General features: G+C 50.6%; 1 protein-coding gene across 2 annotated transcripts in view; it reads left to right on the top strand.

The window, feature by feature from the left end:
* The window catches only part of IL34 (interleukin 34), a 73,275-nt gene that overhangs the window by 47,170 nt on the left and 13,520 nt on the right, over nt 1-12,585 (top strand). For both annotated transcript variants that reach the window (XM_063945864.1, XM_063945863.1), the window contains exon 4: nt 290-367. In XM_063945864.1, the coding sequence (XP_063801934.1) occupies nt 290-367 (78 nt within the window). The remainder of the gene's footprint in view (nt 1-289; nt 368-12,585) is intronic.

Below are 12,585 nucleotides of genomic sequence, written 5' to 3'. Positions count from 1 at the left end.
CTATAACAATGTATGAGGACTATCTCTATAACAATGTACTGTATGAGGACTATCGCTATAATAATGTGAGGACTATACAACAATGTATGAGGACTATATCTAGAATAATGGATAGCATTTTGTCTATCTATCTATCTATCTATCTATCTATCTATCTATCTATCTATCTATCTATCTAGAACAATAGATAAGAAGACTACTGTATGTCCGTATAGAGCAATGGATAAGAACAGCTGTGTGACATAGTTATACTATAGACATTAATAACGGTCTGTTCTCTCATTGGCAGTATGAATACTTCCCCACAGATTACAAGCTGCAGGTGAAATATGAAGAGGTTCTACGATGCCAGAACATCACTGCGCTGGTATATTATATACATCCACCTGTATCATTATACTCTATGGCAGTGGTTCCCAAACTCTGTGCCGTGGCTCCCTTGGGTGCCTCAGGACACTTGCAGGGGTGCCTTGGGTTGGGGGTCCAGAACCAATTAAAAAATGTTATGGTCAATGTAATAGGCAAAACCAGTGCTTGCGGCTGCCAATCATAAAATATATGGACAACAGAAGCAAATCCTGTCCCTCACCACGTAACTGACCCTGAGGATGACATAATAAACACATTTTACTTCATTTCATTTTAAATTTCTCAATAAGAAACTTTTGGCATAAGGGCGCCGTGAAAAATATTTCTAATACTCTAGGGCGCCATGATTCACAAAAGTTTGGGAACCACTGAGCTATGGCATGTTGTCTATTTTCTGTTGTTTCTGCTGAGAGTTAGATTGGGGAGGAAGGGAAGTGTCAGATCTACATTGCAGTATGAGAATAAAGCTGCCCAGCATGTGTTGGCTACATGCAGAAGCAGCCAGTAACTGAGCTCCTGGGTAACACCATGCTGCGCTGCAGGGGGACAGTGTAACATGTGCAGAGAGTTAGGTGTGATAGAAGCATGTCCTAGCTCAGTGCTACATTGCAGTATGAGAATAAAGCTGCCCAGCATGTGTTGGCTACATGCAGAAGCAGCCAGTAACTGAGCACCTGGGTAACACCATACTGCACTGCAGAGGACAGATGTAACATGTGCAGAGAGTTAGGGGCGGGGGGGGGGGGGGGGCGTCCTGGCTCAGAACTACATTGCAGTGTGAGAATAAAGCTGCTCAGCATGTGTGGACTACATGCAGAAGTAGCCAGTAACTGAGCACCTGGGTAACACCATGCTGCACTGCGGAGGACAGATGTAACATGTGAGTTAGGTGTGTAGGTGTGTGTGTGTGTCAGGGCCGTTTCTAGACAATTTGGCTCACAGTGCGAGATTTCAAAATGCGCCCCCCCCCCCCCCTCCCCCGTATAGACTTAAAGAGAAAAAGCATGCGCGCGCCTTCGTCGCGCGCGCTCCCGACAAGGGTGTGTGGCCTGATTAAAATGGGCGTGGTCTCATTAAAGTGGGCGTGACCTCGGCTGATATCATCACACCCACCACAGGAAAAAAAAAAAAAAAAGTCCCCTTTTTACACATTACAGCAGGCAAGTGTCCTCATATTACACAGCGCGGCAGGCAGGTGTCCCCATATTACACAGCGCGGCAGGCAGGTGTCCCCATATTACACAGCGCGGCAGGCAGGTGTCCCCATTTTACACAGCGCGGCAGGCAGGTATCCCCATTTTACACAGTACGGTAGGCAGATATCCCAATTTTACACAGTACGCAGGCAGGTATCCCCATTTTACAAAGTGCAGCAGGCAGGTATCCCCATTTTACACAGTGCGGCAGGCAGGTGCCCCCATTTTACACAGTGCGGCAGGCAGATATCCCCATTTTACACAGCGCGGCAGGCACGTGCCCCCATTCTACACAGTGCGGCAGGCAGGTATCCCCATTTTACACAGTACGGTAGGCAGATATCCCCATTTTACACAGTACGCAGGCAGGTGTCCCCATTTTACAAAGTGCAGCAGGCAGGTATTCCCATTTTACACAGTACGCAGGCAGGTGCCCCCATTTTACACAGTGCGGCAGGCAGGTGCCCCCATTTTACACAGTGCGGCAGGCAGGTATCCCCATAGGCAGGTGTCCCCATTTTACACAGTGCGGCAGGCAGGTTTCAAGTGGGGGGGAAGGAAGGGGGAGAGAGAGAGAGAGAGAGAGAGAGAATACTTACGTCTTCCCGCTCTTCGGTCCCGCCGACACACGTCCCTCGCGCCGCCAGCCGCCTCCTCCTTCCATGCATTCTCCGAGTCCTTATCGCCTCTCCCCGAGCGCTCCTGCTCGGGGGGCGGAGCTTTGCGGAATGACGCGTTTGCGTCGTGACGTCACTACGCAACGCGTCATTCCGCGAAACTCCGCCCCCCGAGCAGGAGCGCTTGGGGAGAGGCGATAACGAAACGGCACTGGTGTGTGTGTGTGTGTGTGTGTGTGGGGGGGGGGGGGGGGGGGGTCCTAGCTCAGAGCTACATTGCAGTGTGAGAATAAAGCTGCCCAGCATGTGTGGGCTACATGCAGAAGCAGCCAGTAACTGAGCACCTGGGCAACACCATGCTGCACTGCAGGGGGGCAGATGTAACATGTGCAGAGACCCCCTGTTCCTAATAAATATATTTTTCTAGCTGTGATATTACCCCTGACACCTCTCATCCCCAAATGACCTTTTTTGTGTTTGTTTGTGTGTGTGTGTGTGTGTGTGTGTGTGTGTGTGTGTGTGTGTGTGTGTGTGTGTTTATATACACATACATTTTTAAAATCCACACTTTAAAAAAGGGGAACTCTGCCTGTATGGGTGGTCTTCAGTATGCCGACTGACGGGATCCCGGCGCACAGTATACCGGCGCCGGGATCCCGACAGCTGGCATACCGACACTTATTCTCCCTCGTGGGGGTCCACGACCCCCCTGGAGGGAGAATAAAATAGTGTGGCGCACGTAGCGTGGCGAGCGCAGCGAGCCCGCAAGGGGCTCATTTGCGCTCGCCACACTGTCGGTAAGCCGGCGGTCGGGCTCCCGGCGCCGGTATGCTGGTCGCCGGGAGCCCGACCGCCGGCATATCGTAGTGAACCCGCCTGTATATGTGTAAAAAGGGGGACTCTGCTGCCTAATGTGTAAAAAAAGGGGACTCTGCCTGCCGTAATGTGTAAAAAGGGGGCTCTGCTGCCATAATGTGTAAAAAGGGCGACTCTGCTTGCTGTAATGTGTAAAAAGGGGGACTTTGCCTGTCTAATGTGTAAAAAAGGGGGACTCTGCTGCCTAATGTGTAAAAAGGGGGACTCTGCTGCCATAATGTGTAAAAAGGGCGACTCTGCCTGCTGTAATGTGTAAAAAGGGGGAATTTGCCTGTCTAATGTGTAAAAAAGGGGGACTCTGCCTGCTGTAATGTGTAAAAAGGGGGACTCTGCCTGTCTAATGTGTAAAAAAGGGTAACCCTGCCTAATGTTTAAAAAGGGGGACGCTGCCTGCCTAATGTGTAAAAAAGAGGGACTCTGCCTGCCGTACTGTGTAAAAGGGGACTCTACCTGCTGTACTGTGTAAAAGGGGACTCTACCTGGCGTAATGTGTGACAGGGGCTCTACCTGGAGTAATGTATAAAAGTACCTGGTGTAATGTGTGTAAGTGGCGCTACTGTGTGGCGTAATTCGAATAATGGAGACTTCGGCACAGCGTATAATGAATTGGTATTATTTCTCTTACGTCCTAGAGGATGCTGGGGACTCCGTAAGGACCATGGGGTATAGACGGCTCCGCAGGAGACATGGGCACTGTAAAGACTTTAGAATAGGTGTGCACTGGCTCCTCCCTCTATGCCCCTCCTCCAGACCTCAGTTAGTTCCTGTGCCCAGTGGAGACTGGATGCACTGCAGGGGAGCTCTCCTGAGTTTCTCTGAAAAGACTTTTGTTAGTTTTTTTATTTTCAGGGAGCACTGCTGGCAACAGGCTCCCTGCATCGTGGGACTGAGGGGAGAGAAGCAGACCTACTTAAATGATAGGCTCTGCTTCTTAGGCTACTGGACACCATTAGCTTCACAGGGTCGGAACGCAGGTCTCACCCTCGCCGTTCGTCCCGGAGCCGCGCCGCCGTCCTCCTCACAGAGCCGGAAGATAGAAGCCGGGTGAGTATAAGAAGAAAGAAGACTTCAAAGGCGGCTGAAGACTTCAGATCTTCCCTGAGGTAACGCGCAGCCACACACACACACAGGCACAGCATGGTTGCAGGGCGCAGGGGGGGCTCCCTGGGCAGCATTAAACACCTCATTTTAATCTGGCAGCAAGTTTAGATACTGCAGGGGCAGTATGTTATAAAACCCCCGCCAGTATAAAGATATGAGCGGGACCAAAGCCCGCCGTCGAGGTTGCGGGGCTTGATCCTCCAGCACTAACCAGCACCATTTTCTCCACAGCATGCTGCAGAGAACCTGCTCCCGGACTCTCCCCTGGGGGCAAAAATCAGGGGGGGGGGGGGGGCACATTATTTGGTGCAAATATTATATGTTATAAGCGCTATTTAGACTGGGACTTTTGTTTTCAGTATATTGTGGCGCTAGGTGTGTGCTGGCATACTCTCTCTCTGTCTCTCCAAAGGGCCTTATTGTGGGTCAGTCCCCATATTTCAATTATCCCAGTGTGTGTGGGGGTGTCAGTACGTGTGTGTCGACATGTCTGAAGTGTAAGGCTTGTTTAGGGAGGATGCAGAGCAGATGGTGATCGTGTCTCTGTCGGCACAGCTGACACCGGATTGGGTGGACATGTGGAATGTTTTAAATGCTAATGTGAATTTATTACATAAGAGATTGGACGAAGCTTTGACTGTGTGACAAGACCCTTCAGGGTCACATAAACGTCCCCTTTCCCAGATAGCACACTGATACCGACACGGATTCCGACTCTAGTGTCGACTATGATGATGCAAGGTTGCACCCAAGGATGGCCAAGAGTATTCATTATACGATTATTGCAATAAAAGATGTTTTGCATATCACAGAGGACCCCTCTGTCCCAGACACGAGGGTCTGCATGTTTAAGGAAAAGAAACCTGAGGTAACGTTTCCCCCATCTCATGAGCTGAACGCTTTATTTGAAAAGGTTTGGGAAACTCCTGACAAGAGACTGCAGGTTCCCAAGAGAATTATTTTGGCGTATCCTTTCCCTGCACAGGACAAGGTACGGTGGGAATCCTCGCCCACGGTGGACAAGGCCTTGACGCGCTTGTCCAAGAAGGTTGCACTACCGTCCCCGGACACGGCAGCCCTCAAGGATCCTGCGGATCGCAGACAGGAAACTACCTTAAAATCAATTTATGCGACTACGGGTGCCCTGTTCAGACCGGCAGTGGCGTCGGCATGGGTAGGTACCGCAATTGCAGCGGGGGCAGATAACTTGTCATCTGACATAGACACCCTAGATAAAGATAGTATTTTGTTGACCTTGGGTCACATTAAGGACGCAGCCTTATATATGAGAGTGGCTGCGAGAGATATTGGGCTGTTGGGTTCAAGAGCCAATGCCATGGCAGTTTCTGCTAGAAGGTCCCTGTGGACCCGTCAATGGACAGGTGATGCGGATTCAAAGAGACATATGGAGGCTTTGCCTTACAAAGGTGAAGTGTTATTTGGAGACGGCCTCGCGGATCTGCTTTCCACGGCTACCGTGGGTAAGTCTTCTTTTTTGCCTTACGTTCCCCCACTGCAAAAGAAAACACCTCAATACCAGATGCAGTCCTTTCGGGCGCATAAGTTCAAAAAGGGTCGGGGCTCTTCCTTCCTCGCCAGAGGTAGAGGTAGAGGGAAAAGAACTCCAGCTACGGCTAGTTCCCAGGAACAAAAGTCCTCCCCGGCCTCTACAAAATCCACCGCATGACGCTGGGGCTCTGCTGCGGGAGTCCGCACCGGTGGGGGCACGTCTTCGGCTCTTCAGCCAAGTATGGGTTCAGTTGGACTTGGATCCTTGGATGGTCGATATAGTATGCCAAGGCTACAAACTGGAGTTCGAAGATGTGCCTCCACGCCGATTTTTCAAATCGACCTTGCCAGCTTCTCCCCCAGAGAGTGAAATAGTTTCAGCTGCCATACAAAAGCTGTGTCAACAGCAGGTGATTATCAAGGTTCCCCTAGTGCAACAGAGGAAAGGGTTTTATTCAACCCTATTTGTGGTCCCGAAGCCGGATGGCTCGGTCAGACCAATTCTGTATCTAAAATCCCTGAACCTATATTGGAAAAGGTTCAAATTCAAGATGGAATCTCTCCGGGCAGTGATCTCCAGCCTGGAAGGGGGGGGGGATTTTATGGTGTCACTGGACATAAAGGATGCATACCTTCATGTCCCCATATATCCGCCTCATCAGGCGTACCTGAGATTCGCTGTACAGGATTGTCAGTACCAGTTTCAGACGCTGCCGTTTGGGCTTTCCACGACCCCGAGAATTTTCACCAAGGTAATGGCGGAAATTATGGTGCTCCTACGCAAGCAAGGAGTCACAATTATCCCATACCTGGACGATCTCCTGATAAAGGCAAGATCAAGAGATCAGTTGTTAAAAAGCGTGGCTCTCTCCCTGAGAGTACTACAACAACACGGCTGGATTCTAAATCTACCAAAGTCGCAGTTGGTTCCGTCAACTCGGCTGTCATTTTTGGGCATGGTTCTGGACATGGAAAAAAAGAGGGTTTTTCTCCCAGGGGAAAAAGCCCAGGAACTCCAGAACATGGTCAAGGACCTGCTAAAACCAAAAAGAGTGTCAGTTTATCAATGCACTCGAGTATTGGGAAAGATGGTGGCGGCCTACGAGGCCATTCCGTTCAGCAGGTTCCATGCGAGAACTTTTCAGTGGGACCTACTGGACAAGTGGTCAGGGTCCCATCTACAAATGCATCGGAGGATAAGCCTGTTCCCCAGGGCCAGGGTATCTCTCTTGTGGAGGCTCCAGATCAATGTGCTGGAGTTAAGGGCCATATACAACGACCTACTACAAGCAGGGAATCTTCTTCGCAACCTACCTGTTCTGATTCAGCCAGACAACGTCACAGCCGTGGCGCATGTAAACCGCCAGGGCGGGACAAGGTGCAGAGCATCAATGGCAGAAGCCACCAGGATTCTTCGCTGAGCGGAAAATCATGTAAGTGCTCTGTCAGCAGTCTTCATTCCAGGAGTAGACAACTGGGAAGCAGACTTCCTCAGCAGACACGATCTCCATCCAGGAGAGTGGTTGCTTCATCAAGAGGTCTTTGCAGAGGTAACAAGTCGTTGGGGACTTCCTCAAATAGACATAATGGTGTCACGCCTCAACAAGGAGCTTTGGACGTATTGTTCCAGGTCGAGAGACCCTCAGGCAGGGGCGGTGGACGCCCTAGTGACACCGTGGGTGTTTCAGTCGGTCTATGTGTTTCCCCCACTTCCACTCATCTCAAAAGTATTGAGAATCATAAGAAGAACAAGAGTGCAGACAATTCTCATTGTCCCAGATTGGCCTCGAAGGGCCTGGTATTCAGATCTTCAGGAAATGCTCAGAAGATCCGTGGCCTCTTCCTCCCAGGGAGGACCTGTTGCAACAGGGGTCCTGTGTGTTCCAAGACTTACCGCAGTTGCGTTTGACGGCATGGTGGTTGAACACCAAATCCTAGCTAGGAATGGTATTCCGGGGGAAGTCATCCCTACTCTGATCAAGGCTAGAAAGGAGGTAACGCGAAACATTATCACCGTATCTGGAGAAAATGTGTATCTTGGTGTGAAGCTAAGAATGCTGCTACGGAGGATTTTCAGCTGGGTCGTTTTCTCCACTTTCTGCAGAGAGGAGTGGATATGGGTCTCAAGTTAGGCTCCATCAAGGTGCAGATTTCGGCCTTATCTATTTTCTTTCAGAAGGAATTGGCTTCTCTCCCAGAAGTCCAGACTTTTGTAAAGGGAGTGCTGCACATCCAGCCACCTTTTGTACCCCCAGTGGCACCGTGGGACCTTAACATGGTGTTACAGTTCCTTAAATTACACTGGTTTAAACACTGGTTCAAATGGTTGACTTAAAATTTCTCACTTGGAAAGTAGTCATGTTGTTGGCCTTGGCATCTGCAAGGCGGGTGTCCAAATTGGTGGCTTTGTCTCACAAGAGCCCCTATCTGATTTTCCATGTGGATCGGGCGGAGTTAAGAACTCGCCCTCAGTTTCTACCTAAGGTGGTTTTGTCGTTTCATATGAACCAACCTATGGTGGTGCCTGTGGCTACAGGTGACTTGGAGGATTCCAAGTCCCTTGAGGTAGTCAGGGCCTTAAAAATGTATGTAGCCAGGACGGCTAGGGTTAGGAAAACAGAGGCACTGTTTGTCCTGTATGCAGCCAACGAGGTTGGCGCTCCTGCTTCAAAGCAGACTATTGCTCGCTAGATCTGTAATACGATTCAGCAGGCTCATGCTACGGCTGGATTGCTGTTACCAAATTCGGTAAAGGCCCACTCCACTGGGAAGGTGGGCTCTTCTTGGGCAGCTGCCCGAGGTGTCTCGGCATTATAGCTTTGCCAAGCAGCTACTTGGTCGGGTTCAAATACCTTTGCAAAATTCTACAAGTTTGATACCCTGGCTGATGGGGACCTCATGTTTGCTCAATCGGTGCTGCAGAGTCATCCGCACTCTCCCGCCCGGTCTGGAGCTTTGGTATAATCCCCAAGGACCTTACGGAGTCCCCAGCATCCTCTAGGACATCAGAGAAAATAAGATTTTAAACCTACCGGTAAATCTTTTTCTCCTAGTCCGTAGAGGATGCTGGGCGCCCGTCCCAGTGCGGACAAATTCTGCAAGGCTTGTATATAGTTGTTGCTTACATAAGGGTTATGTTACAGTTGAGATCAGTCTTTGGCTGATGCTGTTTGGTTCATACTGTTAACTGGTTTGGTTCATTCCATGTTGTACGGTATGTATGGTGTGGGTTGGTATGTATCTTTCCCTTAGATTAACAAAAATCTTTTCCTCGTACTGTCAGTCTCCTCTGGGCACAGTCCTAACTGAGGTCTGGAGGAGGGGCATAGAGGGAGGAGCCAGTGCACACCCATCTAAAGTCTTTACAGTGCCCATGTCTCCTTCGGAGCCGTCTATACCCCATGGTCCTTACGGAGTCCCCAGCATCCACTACGGACTAGGAGAAAAAGATTTACCGGTAGGTTTAAAATCTTGGCCCTCATTCCGAGTTGTTCGCTCGGTATTTTTCATCGCATCGCAATGAAAATCCGCTTAGTACGCATGCGCAATATTCGCACTGCGACTGCGCCAAGTAATTTAACAATGAAGATAGTATTTTTACTCACGGCTTTTTCGTCGCTCCGGCGATCGTAATGTGATCGACAGGAAATGGGTGTTACTGGGCGGAAACACGGCGTTTTATGGGCGTGTGGTTGAAAACGCTACCGTTTCCGGAAAAAATGCAGGAGTGGCTGGAGAAACGGAGGAGTGTCTGGGCGAACGCTGGGTGTGTTTGTGACGTCAAACCAGGAACGACAAGCACTGAACTGATCGCACAGGCAGAGTAAGGTTGAAGTTACTCAGAAACTGCTCAGTAGTTTGTAATCGCAATATTGCGAATACATCGGTCGCAATTTTAAGAAGCTAAGATACACTCCCAGTAGGCGTAGGCTTAGCGTGTGTAACTCTGCTAAATTTGCCTTGCGACCGATCAACTCGGAATGAGGGCCCTTATTTTTGTGGCCACACTTCTTCTCTGTGAAGCCACAACCCTATATTTTTGACACTGGTCCATTTTGTGAGGAGGGGGGGGGGGGGGGGGGGGGGCGATGCTGTTTCTTGCACACAGTGCTAAAATGTCTAGTTACGGCACTGCTGTCAGATATAGAAGGGTTAATAGTTTATTTAAACAAAACACAAAGTGAATGAACAGAAGAGAAATGTAAATCATATCAGTATTTGGTGCGACCTCCCTTAGCCTTCACAACAGCATCTCAATTCTTCTAGGTAAACTTGCACACAGGTTTTGAAGGAACTCGGCAGGGAGGTTGTTCCAAACATCTTGGAGAACTAACCCCAGATCTTCTGTGGATGTAGGCTTGCTCAGATCCTTCTGTCTCTTCATGTAATCAAAGACAGACTCGATGATGAAGAGATCAGGGCTCTGTGGGGGCCATTTCATCACTCCCAGGACTCCTTGTTCTTCTTTACACTGATGATAGTTCTTAATAACATTGTTTCGTTGTCTTGCTGCAGAATACATTTGGAACCAATCAGACGGCACCATGATGGCATTGTATGACGGATAAGTACCTGCCAGTATTTCTCAGCATTGAGGACACCATTAATCCTGACCTAGGGGGTAATTCAGCAGCAGTCGCTGCTGCTGCCAAAATGCAGATCATCCAATTTTGGCAATCTGCGCATCCCGGAAGGATGAGATTGCCATGTGATTGACGGCGACGGCCATCAGGGGGCAGCAATGTGTCGTTAGGGAGGAGTGGTCCGGACAACGCAGGCGTGTCCAGACATTTTAGGGGTGGCCACGTGATGTTACATGCAGCCGCTGCCGGGGGAAACATGGCGTCGATGCTCCTGCCTCCGCAGCTAGGCTGCGCGGACATGGGTTGACCCTAAGTGCTGCGATCGTTGCGATTCCTGCAATGTGATTGATTCTCATGCTGGGTGGCCTTGCCCTGTGGTGGGCGGACCCCATCATGAGATGTTTTCAGTAGCAGTTTTTGTGATTTAGCAAATACATCCACGCATGCTGAATGAGGGCCCAAATTCCCAACTCCATCTGCTGAAATGTAACCCCAAACCTGTAAGGAACCTCCACCCTGCGTCACTGCTGCCTGCAGACACTCAGTACTGTACCGCTCTCCAGTCCTCCGGGGAACACACTGCCTTCTATTACATCCAAATATTTCACATTGTGACTCCTCCGTCCAGAGCGCCTGCCGCCATGTTTCTGCTCCCCAGTCCCCATGTTTTCCTGTATAGTTGAGTTGCTTGGCCTTGTTTCTATATGAAGGTACAGTATGGCTTTTTGGCTGCCATGAAGACCACTTCTGGCCAGACTTCTCTGAACAGTAGATGGGTGCACCTGGGTGCCACTGGTTTCTGCCAGGTCTGAGCTGATGGCACTGCTGGACATCTTCCAATTACAAAGAGAAGTAATCATGATGTGTCTTTCATCTGATGCTCTAAGCTTCCCTGGCCGACCACTGCGTCTACTGTCCTCAACGCTGCCCGTTTCTTTGTGCCTCAATGCTGAGAAATACAGGCAGGTACTTATCCATCATGCAGTATCGTCAGGGTAACGTCTAATTGGCCGGACAGAGTGACTGTACGCATGTTCCCATAGAGTGACTGTACGCAGGTCCCCACAGAGTGACTGTACGCAGGTCCCCACAGAGTGACGGTACACAGGTCCCCACAGAGTGACGGTACACGGTCCCCACAGTGTGATGGTACACAGGTCCCCACAGTGTGATGGTGCACAGGTCCCCACAGAGTGACTGTACACAGGTCCCCACAGAGTGACTGTACATAGGTCCCCACAGAGTGACGGTACGAAGGTCCCCACACAGTGATTGTACACAGGTCCCCACACAGTGACTGTACACAGGTCCCCACAGAGTGACTGTACGCAGGTCCCCATAGTGACTGTACACAGGTCCCCACAGAGTGACGGTACACAGGTCCCCACAGAGTGATGGTACACAGGTCCCCACAGAGTGACTGTACACAGGTCTCCACAGAGTGACTGTACACAGGTCCCCACAGAGTGACTGTACGCAGGTCCCAGCAGAGTGACGGTACACAGGTCCCCACAGAGTGACGGTACACAGGTCCCCACAGAGTGACTGTACACAGGTCCCCACAGAGTGACGGTACGCAGGTCCGCACAGAGTGACTGTACGCTGGTCCCCACAGAGTGATGGTACGCAGGTCCCCACAGAGTGACAGTACGCAGGTTCCCATAGTGACTGTGCGCAGGTCCCCACAGAGTGACTGTGCGCTGGTCCCCACAGAGTGACTGTGCGCTGGTCCCCACAGAGTGACGGTACGCCGGTCCCCATGGTGACTGTACGCAGGTCCCCATGGTGACTGTACACAGGTCCCCATAATGACTGTACGCAGGTCCCCATAGTGACTGTACGCAGGTCCCCACAGAGTGACTGTACGCAGGTCCCCACACATTGACTGTACGAAAGTCCCCACACAGTGACTGTACACAGGTCCCCACAGAGTGACGGTACACAGGTCCCCACAGAGTGATGGTACACAGGTCCCCACAGAGTGACTGTACACAGGTCTCCACAGAGTGACTGTACACAGGTCCCCACAGAGTGACTGTACGCAGGTCCCAACAGAGTGACGGTACACAGATCCCCACAGAGTGACGGTACACAGGTCCCCACAGAGTGACTGTACGCTGGTCCCCACAGAGTGACAGTACGCAGGTTCCCATAGTGACTGTGCGCAGGTCCCCACAGAGTGACTGTGCGCTGGTCCCCACAGAGTGACAGTACGCAGGTTCCCATAGTGACTGTACGCAGTTCCTCAAAGAGTGATGATACGCAGGTCCCCATAGTGACTGTACACAGGTCCCCACAGAGTGACAGTACGCAGGTTCCCATAGTGACTGTACG

This window comes from Pseudophryne corroboree, chromosome 11 (genome assembly GCF_028390025.1).
Source record: "Pseudophryne corroboree isolate aPseCor3 chromosome 11, aPseCor3.hap2, whole genome shotgun sequence".
Taxonomy (NCBI): Eukaryota; Metazoa; Chordata; class Amphibia; order Anura; family Myobatrachidae; genus Pseudophryne; species Pseudophryne corroboree.
Note: the sequence above shows the minus strand (reverse complement) of the source record. Positions and strands in the feature narration are given on the sequence as shown.